The sequence below is a fragment of the Hippichthys cyanospilos genome, chromosome 10, assembly GCF_059441005.1.
Source record: "Hippichthys cyanospilos isolate Australia breed blue-spotted pipefish chromosome 10, RoL_Hcya_1.0, whole genome shotgun sequence".
NCBI lineage: Eukaryota > Metazoa > Chordata > Actinopteri > Syngnathiformes > Syngnathidae > Hippichthys > Hippichthys cyanospilos.
In genome coordinates, this window is record NC_142378.1 from 9,772,766 (window position 1) to 9,787,309 (window position 14,544).

The 14,544-nt window shown below is 37.2% G+C and overlaps 1 protein-coding gene across 1 annotated transcript; it reads right to left on the reverse strand.

The window, feature by feature from the left end:
• Positions 1-2,223: 2,223 nt before the first annotated feature.
• On the reverse strand, positions 2,224-13,809 carry cth (cystathionase (cystathionine gamma-lyase)). Its single transcript, XM_088426452.1, has 12 exons — positions 13,519-13,809; positions 11,326-11,407; positions 10,193-10,288; positions 10,009-10,118; positions 9,617-9,751; positions 9,466-9,523; positions 8,879-8,956; positions 7,383-7,535; positions 6,969-7,090; positions 6,386-6,438; positions 5,754-5,901; positions 2,224-3,067 (listed from the first exon to the last, which is right to left on the reverse strand). Exons 1-12 carry the CDS (start codon positions 13,690-13,692, stop codon positions 3,050-3,052), a joined length of 1,227 nt encoding a protein of 408 aa, XP_088282578.1. The 5' UTR covers positions 13,693-13,809; the 3' UTR covers positions 2,224-3,049.
• Between the last annotated feature and the right edge of the window lie 735 nt (positions 13,810-14,544).

The window sequence follows — 14,544 nt, forward strand, 5'->3', positions numbered from 1 at the left end:
AAGGCTGGTGTGATAGACGTAACAATACAGACTTTGATGCTGACAGCTTCACACTAAAAAAAAAAAAAAAATTAAAAAACATCGACAAAACTTTATATCGGGACAGATTTATCTAAAATATAATGCTCCCGTCATTATATCTCACTTATTATGAATTACAGAATTTAGCATTATGATAATACAGCCCTTTTAAGAGCAACCGTTCAGCATGTTGGCTCACGAGCTTGTCTGAAAAGCTCCACAAATCTCTTATTCCGATCAGAGTGGATGATACAAGTGTCATCTCTGACCTTACCCGTGATGGAGAGCACATGAAGCTGCTTTATCCTTCAGTGAGGAAACAGCTGGTGCTCACAATATCCACTGCTTGTTTATAGTGAGTACTTTAAAACAGCAAAATGTGGAGTTAATCAGTGATAATGCATGTGGTGAATCACACACTTTTAAACATTTACAAAAGAAAAAAAAAAATCCCGCATGGCCAAAACATGACTATTCACTTTTATCTAGTACTGTATTCTAAATCTTGCTGCTTTTGGCCCAGCGATACGAGCAAATTAAGTTTTCTAACAGACATCAAATAAGTGTTGCAGTTTCACTTTGAATGAATAGAAAAAGCATGTGAGGCTGTTAGAGAAGCCTCCATAATCAGTGAGGAAAAACCTTAAATTACTTTATTACATAAAAAGTATGCATGTCAACATGTAAAACTGTAGCATATTCAGGTTTATTTTCTCAATGTCGTCAGTCATCTGTGTGTACAAATTGTGAATACACTTTACATATTTGTTTCTTTAACCCCTGGGTGTCCAGGGGTTGTTCCTTATTGTCACCCAACTTGAGCTGACTTTGAAAGGGTTATAACATTGTTAAGTATATATTTAATCTCAACCCCTCAAAATGTTCAGTGACATCAGCCCTATCCATACATATTTTATGTATTCCATATTATATATATTTCTTCTTATGAACAAAAATTGTAAAAATGCAATAAATGCAAAAGTAACTCTGCTGTATATTTATGAAATTGAAATAGGAATATTTATAATGTCATAATAAGAGTATTATGACTTTTGAAGTTTTTTTATGGGAGTTCAAGCTAAGCCAATCATTGATGTCATTGAAAGGCTTGCAAATGTCAGAAGTGTCATGAATTCTATTACGCCCCATTTGCGAATTGCCATTGAAGGCATTAATGCAAAATCGGGGGGGCTGCATGATTAAACACCGGGTTTTCAATGTGTCCAAAATTGACAATAGTTCCACATTTGAACGGCAGTAAATGAGCCTGACATGGGCTAAATTTGACTCTAGGGCGAACATCTCCACCTCCTGTTTGCAAGCATTTAGAAGGGACGGCAGCTTGCATATTGAAAGTCATCATTTTTTAACAATCTATGTAATATTTTAGCCTCCTAGTGTGTTTTTTTTTAAATGCATTCCTGTTGATATTATACATCAAAAAGATAAAAAAAAATCCCAAGTTGGTTCAAAATTTCCCCCAGGGGTTTAATGGAAAAACCTGACGCTACCTGACAGCCTGTTTATTTTAAATCAGATTATTTGAAACCTTATTGGGCACTGTTGCAATCAGGATGCAACCATCATTTACTCATCAAACCTGAATTTATTTGGAAAAGTGGGAGGCAGGCACAGTGCGCTGAGAAAACCCATATGCACACAGGGAGAGCAGCTGCCTACATGTTACTAAATGAGCAAGAGAATAATGTAGGGTGAGCTTCAGTTAAATTTGATCGCTAAAGGAGATTGACTTTGGATTGCAATTCATAAACTGCATGTACAGTAACTTTCTTTGCATTGAACTCATTTTCGCCTTCCTGGTGTTTGTCCCGGAAGATGGCTGATAAAAAGTGAGTCATAAACAGACTGTTAGGTATGGAAAACAGATTTAAATAGATTTTTATGCCTTATCAATTACTCTTGCTGGGAATTGTGTGTCTTATGAGTAAGGGGGAAATTTCAGACTCCTGATGCAGAGATTTATATTTGTATATTCAGACAGTGCTTGTCAAAATACTCATTTGAAGCAAAGTATCCAAGTGTATATTAAGATAAGAGATTTATCATCATGCGGATGGTAAAATTGTTTGTCATAGAGGAAAGAGCTGCTGGGGACCAGCCAGGACACCACCTGTGTGGTTGTGCTGTTGCTAACGTCACTAATGTGATTTGGTGAGAACAAAAAAAATAACATTTGTCATGTAATAAGCAAATCATTTATTCAATGGCAGAAAATCCCATTTAACATTCATGAAAAACCCAGTCAAATGAAGCATACCATGTCATTCTTGCACACTCATATTTCAAAAGGAATATACAGAAAGTTGTTTTTGGTATGAACGTTTTATAAAAAGTAAGCTTTCGAAATCAAGTGCTAGGACAGGAAAGACGGAGATTCGTGCTACTCGTACAGGAATTGGCATCAAAGCACGAGTGCGGTTAGTGATACATTCAGGAGTGGTGGATGAAGAAAATATATGCAGTGAAATGGAATCTAATGATACAAGTTAAGAAACACCTTTAAAGTCTGTTTTTTCACTATTTGAAAAAATCTTGACTAGCAGATTAATAGATACATTATTGACATGAAGAAACAAATTATTTGGTAAACAATTTTTTTTTCTTCATCAAAATAGAATCTATTACTTAAGATTCTTCATAGTTGGCAATTTTTGCTCAGTAAACAGTGTTTCCAAACCTTTGACTCCTGCCGTGTGTAGATACCCTGAATATAATGTCATGTTCAACACTTCAATCTTGATGGCGTAAGATTTTTGTATCATTTAGCTCATTTGAAGAATTTCAAAAACATACACAAAAACCAAAATCAACTCTGATAAATAATGTTGCTTTTGTTCCAGGAGAAGCTTCATCAAATGCAATGAGAAATCAAAAAAAAAAAAAAAAATGTACGTTTGTAAGACCATTAACTGACATTATCTGTGTGCACTTAACTGAGATAACTGCATACTGATGCGACAGCTACCTTCGTTTAAGCCCTTTCATTCCGAAGAACACTGCAGACACTTTAATTCTTCTTTGGATTCTATTGAAACAAACGAACAAAAAAATAAAAAGACAAATGGAAATCAGCATTCATTAATAAAGCACATAGGAAAAGCAAAAGTCAGACATGTTAATGAGTTTTCCAAACACACAAAAAATGAGTATGATCCATGATATCCATGGTGTTTTGCCAGTTAAATGCAGATGAGCAGCTGGGCCACCACTAGTGGAAGTCGCTCACAGTTATATTATGAATGGCACTCGCCCCAAATTGAGAGGCTCCAAGTCATAAACCGGCATCAGAGTCTGAGACTCAAAAGTAAAAAGAGGATGCTGGACTTGTTCCATCAATCAAAATCAGCTCACATGATTAACAGTTAACATAATTTAAATGTGCTCACATTTACTTTCACATGTATATACACAACATGTTTAAGGTAATTTCTGAAAATTCCAAAAGACTGAACAACACAGTGGTGGGGTTGATTTTTAGCTTGCGTAAATTATGAATGAGGCATAAAATGAGTGAGTTGCATGTATGACATGATCAACAATATTTGTTATTACTTTTGTTAGATTAGAGACCTTTGACACATTATTTAGGTGATTTAAGCTTTTCTGAACTGTTTGCACCCTGGAACACCCCTAGTTGGAACCATTTAACACCGTTGGTTACCAGTTCATTTTCCCTGATGTTTTAGGCATGGCTTAAAGAGTGCTATGTGATTTGGGCTTTCTGGCATTAGTTGGGCCTCCCCAATGTTATGACTGAACACCTCTGTTCCACAAATTGTTATCCGGTGCAATTGCTACAGCGTGCAGTTAGCTGGCTAGCTATGCCTGTGACTCAAAAAAACACTCCCAAGAAAAACCTTAACACAACTTGATCAGATCATCAAGTTGTTGTATCCCAGCTACATTTTCATTAAAAAGGAATACATTATTTGATTGTAAATTTAAAAAAATTTGCAAAGGAATATGTTCTTAAAGACCAACGGTATGTTTTAAAAATCCTCATCGGTCTAGTTATCATGAAATTATATTACAATGTTAAATGCAGCAGCTGCAGCACCCCCTGCTGTTCATAATGAAAAAAAAACGCCTAAATCTTACACTATCCCTTAAAGCAGATACATTTTCACAACTCGAAAATGTTCAAATCTGTTGGTATTTGCTAGATGTACAAATATTTATCTGAGCGTTGAAACAGTGCATGTTTTCAGCACACTTAACGAACACAACCACGGTTTTAAGACTGGAGAAAATGTCTTGAGTTTCCAAAATATGATGCCCATTTTTTTTCCCACTTGACAGGGAATATATTAAACTGGTTGACGTATTTTGAACAATTATTTACAAAACACTGTACAAGTTGAGGATTTATCATTAATAGTGATGAAAGTTCAACCCTGAAACAAATGTTTATTTTTAACTACATTGTTACCAGGGTAGGGCAATCAGTGTTCTGAAACTGATTGTGCAGTACTTTAGAGGGTATACAGTAATGATAAACAAAAGGGAGAGATGTGATGAAAAATCAATGGTACATAACGGTTGGGGGGGTCAAAGTGAGCTCAGAAACTGAGAAGAGGATTTTGGGAAGATGCTTGTCGAGGAGCCATCTGCTGGCCTTGCAAAGACTTTGATGTCTTACTGCAGCAAAAATACAACACTAAAGCTAAAATATAGAGTACTAAAAATGGACAAAGATTCTACAAATGGATTCTGTGAATACAAAGATAAAGCTTGTTTTCTGAAAACTGTGATTTGTATGCACATCATGACAGCGTCCGACAAAGTAACACAATCACGTTTTTCCTCTAGCCTTTATTTGTCTTCATTCTGACAAAAGTAGTGAGTAATTGAGTAAGTCAAGTGAATAAATGCAAAATGCTAAATCAGACATTTCCACAGTTGAGTCTTGTGCCTAATCGACACTTCTGAAGTTATTAAAAAGTGCAAGCGCATACTTTGAGATTAGTTACAATGTCAAGCATGATTAAAAATATACGAATTCATTTACACTGATCACCCATTATTGCATTTAGTGCAGCTATGCCCCACCAAGATCCAGGAGTTAAAATGCTGATACTAAAGCTACAGCAACATAACTCATATAATGTGTGTGTGTATATATATATATTATATATATAAAATGTAAAAACACACTTCATGTCTTTCTCTGATTGATGCAGTAAAAGCCTCTGGCAGGCACATGTATTTTTTTTGCATGCAAAAGTGACAAATGAAAAGAAGATTATGCAATTCTTTTGATCTATAGTGCTGCACACTACTTTGTCAGAAGAAAATTTGGCAGTAAAACTATAGTGTAAATCAGACGTTATGGGAGGAAAGTAGTACTGTATCTGTATTTTCCAGATGTGCGGGCTACATAAAATACCACTTAAGTGAGTGCAGTGTGTCACAACACTCCATTACAGCCCTCTACGATGGGCTATTTACAAATTGATTTAACTCACAAGTATGACCCAAAATGAACATTCATAAGGGCATTTTATCCTCTGGAAAAAACAGCGCTACAACAAATAACAAATTGGTGTGTAGAATCAGAGGGATTCATTAAATACAAAAAAAAAAAAAAATAATAGTAATAATCATCACGACAAAATACTTTTCCACATCATTCAGTTTTGGATATGACTCATAAGACAGAGCTTTTTGGAAAGTAGTGAGGAGCTACCTGCTCTTGTCCTTTTATAACTTACAGTGGCGGCAGCAGCAGCAAGTGCTTGATCCAGATCATCAATGATGTCTGCCTCATCCTCCAATCCCACAGAGAGTCGGATCAGTGTGTCACTAATGCCCAAGATGCTCCTTTCCTGCTCGGGCACGGACGCATGAGTCATAATTGCACTGTGTTGGGAGTAAAACGATGACAGTTTGGTGTGAGTCACTTGCTTCAACACATGCCATGTGTGTGTGTGTGTGTGTGTGTGTGTGTGTGTGTGTCAAACACAACAGTCACACTTGACAACACCAGGGTGCATGCACCCATGCAAAAAGACCATACGATCAAACATGCAGGATAGCGGATCTTGAGGACCAGTTTGGTACCTTTGTCAACCTCCTAAACCTTTTTTTTTTTTTTTTTTTATATCTTTGCTTCCCTCTTGTGTCATTTTGCCTGACATTACAGCTTGGCCATTTCACCTTTAAAGTGACACATATGATTTTTTTTTTCCCCTTAAGCACTTGTCCTCATTGGGAGGCAAGATGCAGTGGCCGCAATTTGATTTACACTTGCAGGGGTACATCACTGAAAAAAGGTTGTGAACCACTTATATAGAGTAGATAGCCCTTCACAAATATTAAACAGTAATAAATAAAATATACTTACGGATGCTCTGCTAAACTTTCATAACCGCCTAGACTCTCGGCCACTGCAAACATCTAAATATAAAAGAAGGGATTACGATTAGTGACATCCCAGTAGTACATGACCATTTTGAAATGAGCTACCAGGGGCAATTCTAGGGTCAAAATTTAAGGGTTCTGATCTCCCGGACCTGCAAAGAAGATTTAACCATTTTGTACAGCAATTTTGAAAGCAAAGAATAACATTTTGGTCATGGGTATTCAATCAGTTAGCTTCTCAGTAGCACATTAAGATTAATATTTAACAGCTGCTTTCACCCATTTCCATTTAGGGGGACAGTGGTGCTGAAACCATTCCAAGCTAGAAAAAAAATGGCAGCTAACTCATGTCGAAGAACAAGAACAGTGAGCTAAAATATACTTCAGCAACAATGAGGTGTGGTTATGATAATTGAATGTTAGCAAGGTATTCAATGTCAGAAAAAGAATTGGTCAATAATAAAAGATTGAAAAAGAAACAGGCAAACATGGCACCCGTCATCCCATGTATGTATTACTACAATTTGACATTATTGAATGGCAAAAAAAATGTTGCAGCTTATTACTTTCAGACTCTTGAGGAAGGTGTTGGCCTGCTGGAGTTTCCCTTTAATGTAGAAGGTGATCATTCCAGGGCAACCTGTGCATTGTCTTTTCACCACTTCATACTGTGGGTGAGAGGGAAGACCTGTGAAAACAGAAGCGGCAATAAATAAATAAATAAATAAATAAATAAATAAATAAATAAACAAACTTCCACGTCAAATTATTGGTAGAAGGTTAATGTTTTGCATTGTGAACATATTGGATGTGGTGCTGTGTTTGTTTATGACAATGTGCAAACTATTTAGTATCTTGCCTAAGGAGAGTAAAAGCCAGCAAACCTGCTACCCTTCGTTCACTGAACGACCAATTGAGGCATAGCAACCTTATGACATCATGTAATATACAGAGTCATCTGTATGATAACCGGACTCAACCTGGGTAGATGACACGCTCCACTCTCGAATCAGCCTCTAGAAACTTGGCTGCAGCCATGGCGTTTTTAAAATGACACTCCATGCGTAGATGCAACGTCTTCAGTCCACGGTTGACCAGGTAGCAGTCAAACGGGGATGGCACGCCCCCTAGAGCTAAAATGAAACAATGAAAATAAACGGAAATAGTTTAACAAATTGACTCCAGTATTCAAACATATTTGTGGTCACACTTAGAGCAATTTGTGTTCAGATGGCTGACAGATATTTCCTGTTGCCTTCCCACCGCACAGCCACATTCAAAACCACTGCAGTATATCGAATACTAGAGTAAATGACTAACAGATATAGATTTTATTGACACTATGATGACAAAACGTTTGGACTTTGACTATTGTTGAGGCAAACAACAGGAAAGCTTTTCAAAATCTTTTCACAAATGTTTCTCTACGAAATGTGAAGCAAGGTGACGTTTGTTGGCTTCATTGAATTTTATATTTAGAAGAGAGATTTTTTATTACGATATGAACCATTTTTTGTCGCCTTGCATCAATGACAGAAAAACCCAAAGTGCTCACAGAAATAACTTAAATCTGACAATAAGTTTACGTTTTAAATCCTCCAAATGCATTTTTGCATAATTTTCAAAAGTCTAACATTCATTCAGGTACTTTTTAAGAAAGAAATCTAATTTGAGACCCTCCTTTACCCTAATATTTGGAAGAATAATTAGATTAGTGCCTGGGTTTAAATAAGTGGACTCTGTAAAGACCTATAAATATGTATGTCCTTGGGATTGAATGAGTTATAAACAAACCAATGAAAAAGAGATAAAGTATATTTGGTCCAAACAGAGCACAATTTACACTTGGGATTTAATCTGAATATTTTACTCTATTTTGGGCATAACTTTTATTTTTTAAATTCACAGTTTAGTCTGGGCCCAAATATAGTCTTTTAAAAAGTAAAAAGCCAGTTTGTCATAGCCTTATAGCTTTGATCATTAATGTGCTTGTCTATAAGCATTTGCTTGCTCTGGTCCTTTTAGTGCTGGACGTGTCACCAAACAGCACATTGACTACCTTTAAATGGGGCAACTGATTGATTACAAGTTTGAAGACACCTGTGATGTTAGAGGATATCTTGGTTATGATTTTCAGTCTTTTCGACCACGAGTTTTTCTTGGTCTCTTTCATGAATTTGTTTCTTTTAAGTATACTGTAATTCTAGAGAAACTACAATTCAAAAGCCATGTCTAATTTTTCTTTGTTAACCTTTATAAATCGTAAATTTATCAATTATTACCTTTGTCAGCTTCAAGTCTTTACTGTGTCCACTGTGCACCAATTATTTAGTTCATGTGTGTACACAAAATTTAACCACTCAGAGATATTGGGGTTCCAGTGCCTCATTCAAGGGGACTGTAGTGTTCTTGGTCACTCAAGTCATGGTGGCTTCAATGTGCAGTGTTCTTTTTGCAACGTGTTCTTTTCACTCACCATTCTGTAGAAATTTCAGTCGCTCATACAGCTCATCTCGGCTGACTGACACCAGGCCCATAACCACATCACTGTGACCTGCAGATTATAGGAAAGAGAGAATGTGGATCACTCCAAAGGACATCCAAGTGAGACAGCAAATATTTGACATTGTATATACAGATGAGGGAAGTGACCTTTATGGTATGTCCATTACTACGGAGATCATTTTGAAATACGCTGCCCCTGAACGAAGTCCAGGGTGTTGAAACAAAGAAAAATTATAATCTATACCAGATGTGTGTAAATAAGAAAAAGTAATAAACAGCTACCCCTAAATATATGTCTTTTTTCAGCCAGTCATGAGAGGATACAGGAAAAACATTACATGTAATTGTAATCTCTAGTGTTTTGTATCTGTTGTGCCAATATTTTCTGACATTAATGTATAATCAATAATACTTATAACTGACCATTGTTTATTTGTTTACAAAAACAGAGGGGACAAATGCAGTGAACGCAGCATGGAAGGTCTCCTGACTTAGGAGGACAGCAGCAGCTGTCTACCCTTCCAAGGGTAGAATGTAAAGTTGATAAACCTTACCTACCGTTCATATATTTGGTGGCTGAGTACATGCAAATATCTGCTCCCAAAGCCAAAGGGCGCTGAGAAAAGGGTAAAGGTGAATAAATTATCCAATATTTTTGCAAACCGACTCTAAATTTGAACTGAGTGAACTGCACATCTTATCGTCACACCTGGAAGTAGGCTGACATAAAGGTGTTGTCTACAACGACCACGATGTCTTTGTTGTGATCATGCACCAAGTCTGAACAAGCCCTGATGTCGACAACTTTCATAGTGGGATTGGTTGGCGTCTCGATCCACACCATCTACACAAGCAACAACATGACATGGCAATGCAGATGAGGCAGGGCTATTCTGCAAAATACAATGCTTATCAAACTGCCAATCGAGGATAATAGATGAGAAAAACAAAGGAAAACAAATGCAGTTGTGAAACACGCTTGTACATACCTGCAAAAGAAAAAAAAAACGGATGATTTAATAGATGTGTAAACAATTGTTATCGGAAAACAGTTAAGTCTATTAGAAGGTGATCAAACCTAAAACAGTATTCTCGACTTACTTTTGTGTTGGGCTTCAGCGCAGCCTTGAGTAGCTCTGGTTTGGTACAATCAACTAATGTGATCTGCAGCCCAAATTCGGCAGCCACTCTTTGGAAGTAGCGGTTGGTGCCTTGTAATTTTCCAAAGTATAAAATGTCAACACATTACAAAATACAATCTTTATGAGTGGTAATGAGAATTCACCTCCATATACGTCATCCATGCAGATGATTCCATCTCCTGCCTTCAGCATGTGAGTGATGGTGACAGTGGCAGCAAGACCTGAAGCCACAGCAAGGCCTGCACCAAACATAAAAAAAATGTGAATCTAGTCTTGAGTGTAGTCTTAAATATTTAAACAAAAAAAAAAAATGCAACTTCAAAGTGAAAATACACTTTGGTGCTACATTTTACAGTTTAACTATATCATATATACATGAGCTGTTTTACTAAAACTGGTCATGAATGTATTTTGTTTTTCTTTTAGTTATTTATTATTTGGTATTCATGTATGAAATTGGTCAGTTGGGTTTGCTGTAAATAAAAATAGCATTCTCAAATTAAATGCACATTATCAATCAAATATGTTTTTTTTCCAAATACATATATTCTACATATACACCGATATTTAACATTTAAAACACATTTGCATGTAATCTAAAGCACACGTTTTAGCCAATTTGTGTGCAGCACATTTTAATTGAATCTGTACTTCAGTACATCTTTTTTGTTAAGCGCAGCATTGTGGTAGTTTAATCCTGTGCCTAATGTTACATGGTTTAAAATAACATAAAGCAGACTTTTTTTAAATGAATGAAAGCATGATCCCCGAGACCCCTTTAACTGGGGCACGTACCTCAATATAAATATGCTGTGATCCAGAATCAAGTGAGGACTGGCCATGAGGAAAGACAAAAAGATTGCTGCTAACAGTGCGCAGTTGTTAATTTTGTAACCCTTTCACCATGGACGCTGCCAATCCCTCGCCTCCTTCCTTAAGCCCTCCCCTCCCATCGTTTGCGTGCTGTGTGGCAAGTGGAAAAATCCTCAGTCCTTATTTCTGACAGAGCGCTACCAGTCCTTATCAATAACCATAGCCTCCTCTATTAATTAGAAATTCTGACTGCAATATCATGACCTAGTGTTTAGCAGGTCAACCTCACAGTTTTGAGCTTTAAAGTTCACTTCAATACTCTGGTCTTCTTACAATGAGTTTGCATATTCTCCCTATGCTCGCATGGCTTTTCACCGGGTACTTCTGCTTCCTCTCAACCCAGAAAACATGCATGTTAGTTTAATAGAATACTAAGATCCTAAATTTACATGTGTCTGCTCACAGTGTTTTGCACCATCCAGTGCTGCCACGGCCTTCTCAAGACATTCTCTTGTAGGGTTTCCACTCCGGCTGTATTCATAGCCCTGTATAAAACAACGACAACCATGCATTAAAACAACATTCAACAGGCCGCAAAGTTGAAATCCTTATCAGTGGGTAAAGACGGTTTTGCTTGAAAAGTCTGCTGGAGAACCCTTAAAGAAATTTATCCTTTCAATGTAACTTTTAACATGACTTTCTGTATTACTTTTACAAAATAATGTTGCAATTTATTCTTTCATTCAGTGGTCTAAGACTTTCCTTTAAGTGACAAAGTTTAATCTTGCTCTCAATCAAAAACAATAATTTATGCAACATTTTTTGCGTACTTTTTTGTTTGTTTTGTCCATTTCTTTAATAAGTAACTGGAGTATGCAATGCCATTTGTATTGCTTCTGTTCAGACAAAATGTAATGATTACAAAGGAAGTTATGCAACTGTGTTTAAAAAAAAAAAAATCATTCAAGTGCAAGTAGGTCCTCGAGTGCTAATGGTTCAAACGTATCAGAAGAAGCCACTCACATGATCCACTCTACAAATTTTTTGTCTTTGATTTTTTGTTTGATTTTTTGATGTCTTTTAAATGTTTTTCAAATGTAAACATGTGTCTTAATTGTGACTTTACAGGAGCAGTACCATAGTTTGGTATTAGATTAAAACAGAGGTCCCAAATTTACAAATGTTCCTAAGTACCTCCGAACTTAATTCGAGAAAACATAACTACTACATGTACCCCTAAACGCCTAGGGGCTTTTTTATGTTTTGAATTAAATATTCTTGACATTCTTAATAGAAGGGAATTTAATGGTTTTAATTCAATATTTTTAATCACAAGTCAAAAATGTTACAAATGCAGTAGCTACATTAAATACGTAAATCATATAAGTGGTCCAAAGCTAAGGAAGGTGAGAGTATTTGGTTTATTTTACTGTCTGCAATTACTGTCTTTTTGCAGACCCCCAGGTTATGGCTCAAGGACACCTAAGGTTTCTAAAGAACCAAGTTTGAAAATGTGTGAATCACAGCGCACCCTCACTTCATCGCAAACTGAAGTTAGCATGAACCAAAGACCTACTATTCATATTACAAATGTGGATTCACAACATATGGATCACTGTTGGCAAAAAAAAAAAAAAGCTCGATTATGTTACAGCAATGCTTACTATCCTTGTGAACATTGCCATGTGTGCAGAAGCAAAGCAGATAAACGAGTTCAGTATTTCAAATACACTCAACTGTCCACTGACTTCAGCCTTCATCCCACAAGCCTTATAATAGGCTTTCTGACTACGTCTACAGAATGTGTGCCCCATGTAAAATAGGGGCACGCTTGTGGGGTCAAGCATACCAGAGTTGACAAAACAATGTCAGAGGTCATACTAAGCTAGCAAAAGTGCATTTGAGAATTTGGAACTTGAAGTTCTGTGTGTTTATGTGTGCGCTGCTGTATTTCCATATGCACGAATGAATAAATAAATAAATGTGTGTGTGTTCTCCTGTAGGGTTGTACCTGTGAGAACTGGTTTGAGTTTTCACCTGACATATTGAGGACATTTAGGCCAGTCTTCACTTGTTCAGACCTCTTTGAACACTCTCTGAAGACTTGCTTTAAGGCCATAGGTTGAAATTGGGTTAAGGTTGAAGTTAATGTAAGGGTAGGGGATAATTCTGATGTTTAAGGTTAAGGTAGGGGTAGGCAAACCCTTTCATAGAGAGCCTCATTAATGCATGTTTTCCATCTCACTCCTACATCACACCTGATTCAAATAATCAGCAATCACCGGATAACGATCCTGATCATTTGAATCAAGTGTGTTATAGAAGGGAGACATCGAATGATAGCTAGCAGCACTCTAGACCGGAGATGCCTACTCCTGGGTTAGGGGCTAGGTAATGCATTGTGTCAATGGATGTCCTCGCAAGTATAGCCGCGAGCATCAAAGAAAGGCAAATAACAATTCATCATAACTGTCAGAAATTTGATACATTGTCACCAACGAGGTGAAATCAGATCTAGTGTCTTCTTTCACTGCTTTCCGTTTGATTTGAATGACTGATGTAAAGATCAACGAATTGGACAAAATACCGTATTAGAAGGGTCATTGTTTTTACTCATTCACGGAATTGACAACAGTATAGGTATGGCTGTACTTACTGAGTGCTTTCCGGGTTCGCTCTGTTTGAACGTGGTTGACAGCGATATTGGTGGAACAACGGCCCTGGAGTTCCACTGCTCCGGCTCCTGGCCGACGTGGATGGCGTCGGTGGCGAACGACTTGAAAGCCGTGGCAAACCCGCCGCTCCGGTCGCCCTCGTTGTGGTTCTCCATAGCTATGCGGTGAACTTAACGCGCACAGAAACCGCTGAACTGGAAATGACAGCACAATCGTGTCTGAACACAAGAAGAAGCCTTCATTTATGTACACCGGTTGTGCCTGTCTATTTCAGCCAATCAACATCCGGCAGCATGGAACACGCAGGGTCTATTGGTGGAGGGATAGGGCGTCTTGACCACGTGACTTGCACGTTGTCGCAGCGGGAGGGCATAGTGCTGATGTAACGTTTCATGTCTTTAGACACCACTATTTTTCTTTGAATTTATCATTAAATTACGCTAGGTGGCGTGATATATTAACATGAAATGCATTCCTATTCATTTGAAGAGGCAAAAAAGAAATAGGATTTTTTTAAACAACTGCAGTAAAGCTAAACATAAAACGAAAACGCGGATTGCTTCAAGCAAGCCGCGACGAAACTCAAAACTATTGCGCTTGAACGGCTCTTGTAATGTGTACTAAAAACCATCCAAAACGTGGGCGGCTTGCAGTTTTTCAATGAACGTGGCTGCGATTCCTTCTGTGTACCGAAGAGGGAGGAACCGTTTCGCACTTTTCATCAAAAGTAACATTAAATGAAAACAATGTCACATGGGAGTAATCATTTTTGTACTTGTGCTATTTAACATTTTTCTTCGCAGTTGTTGGCTTTGTCTCTGAATTTAATATTTCGTTCGAGTAGCATTACACAAAGTATATTTTAATACATCCCAAAAGCTAACACGGTGAAGCAGCAGTGAGCTGTTCTGGTTAAAACAAATGGAATAAAATGCCAAATGAAGTTAAAGTCGGTGTGTAAATGATTTAAAATCCAGGTTAAAACTGTTTTGCCCCTTGGCTTTTTA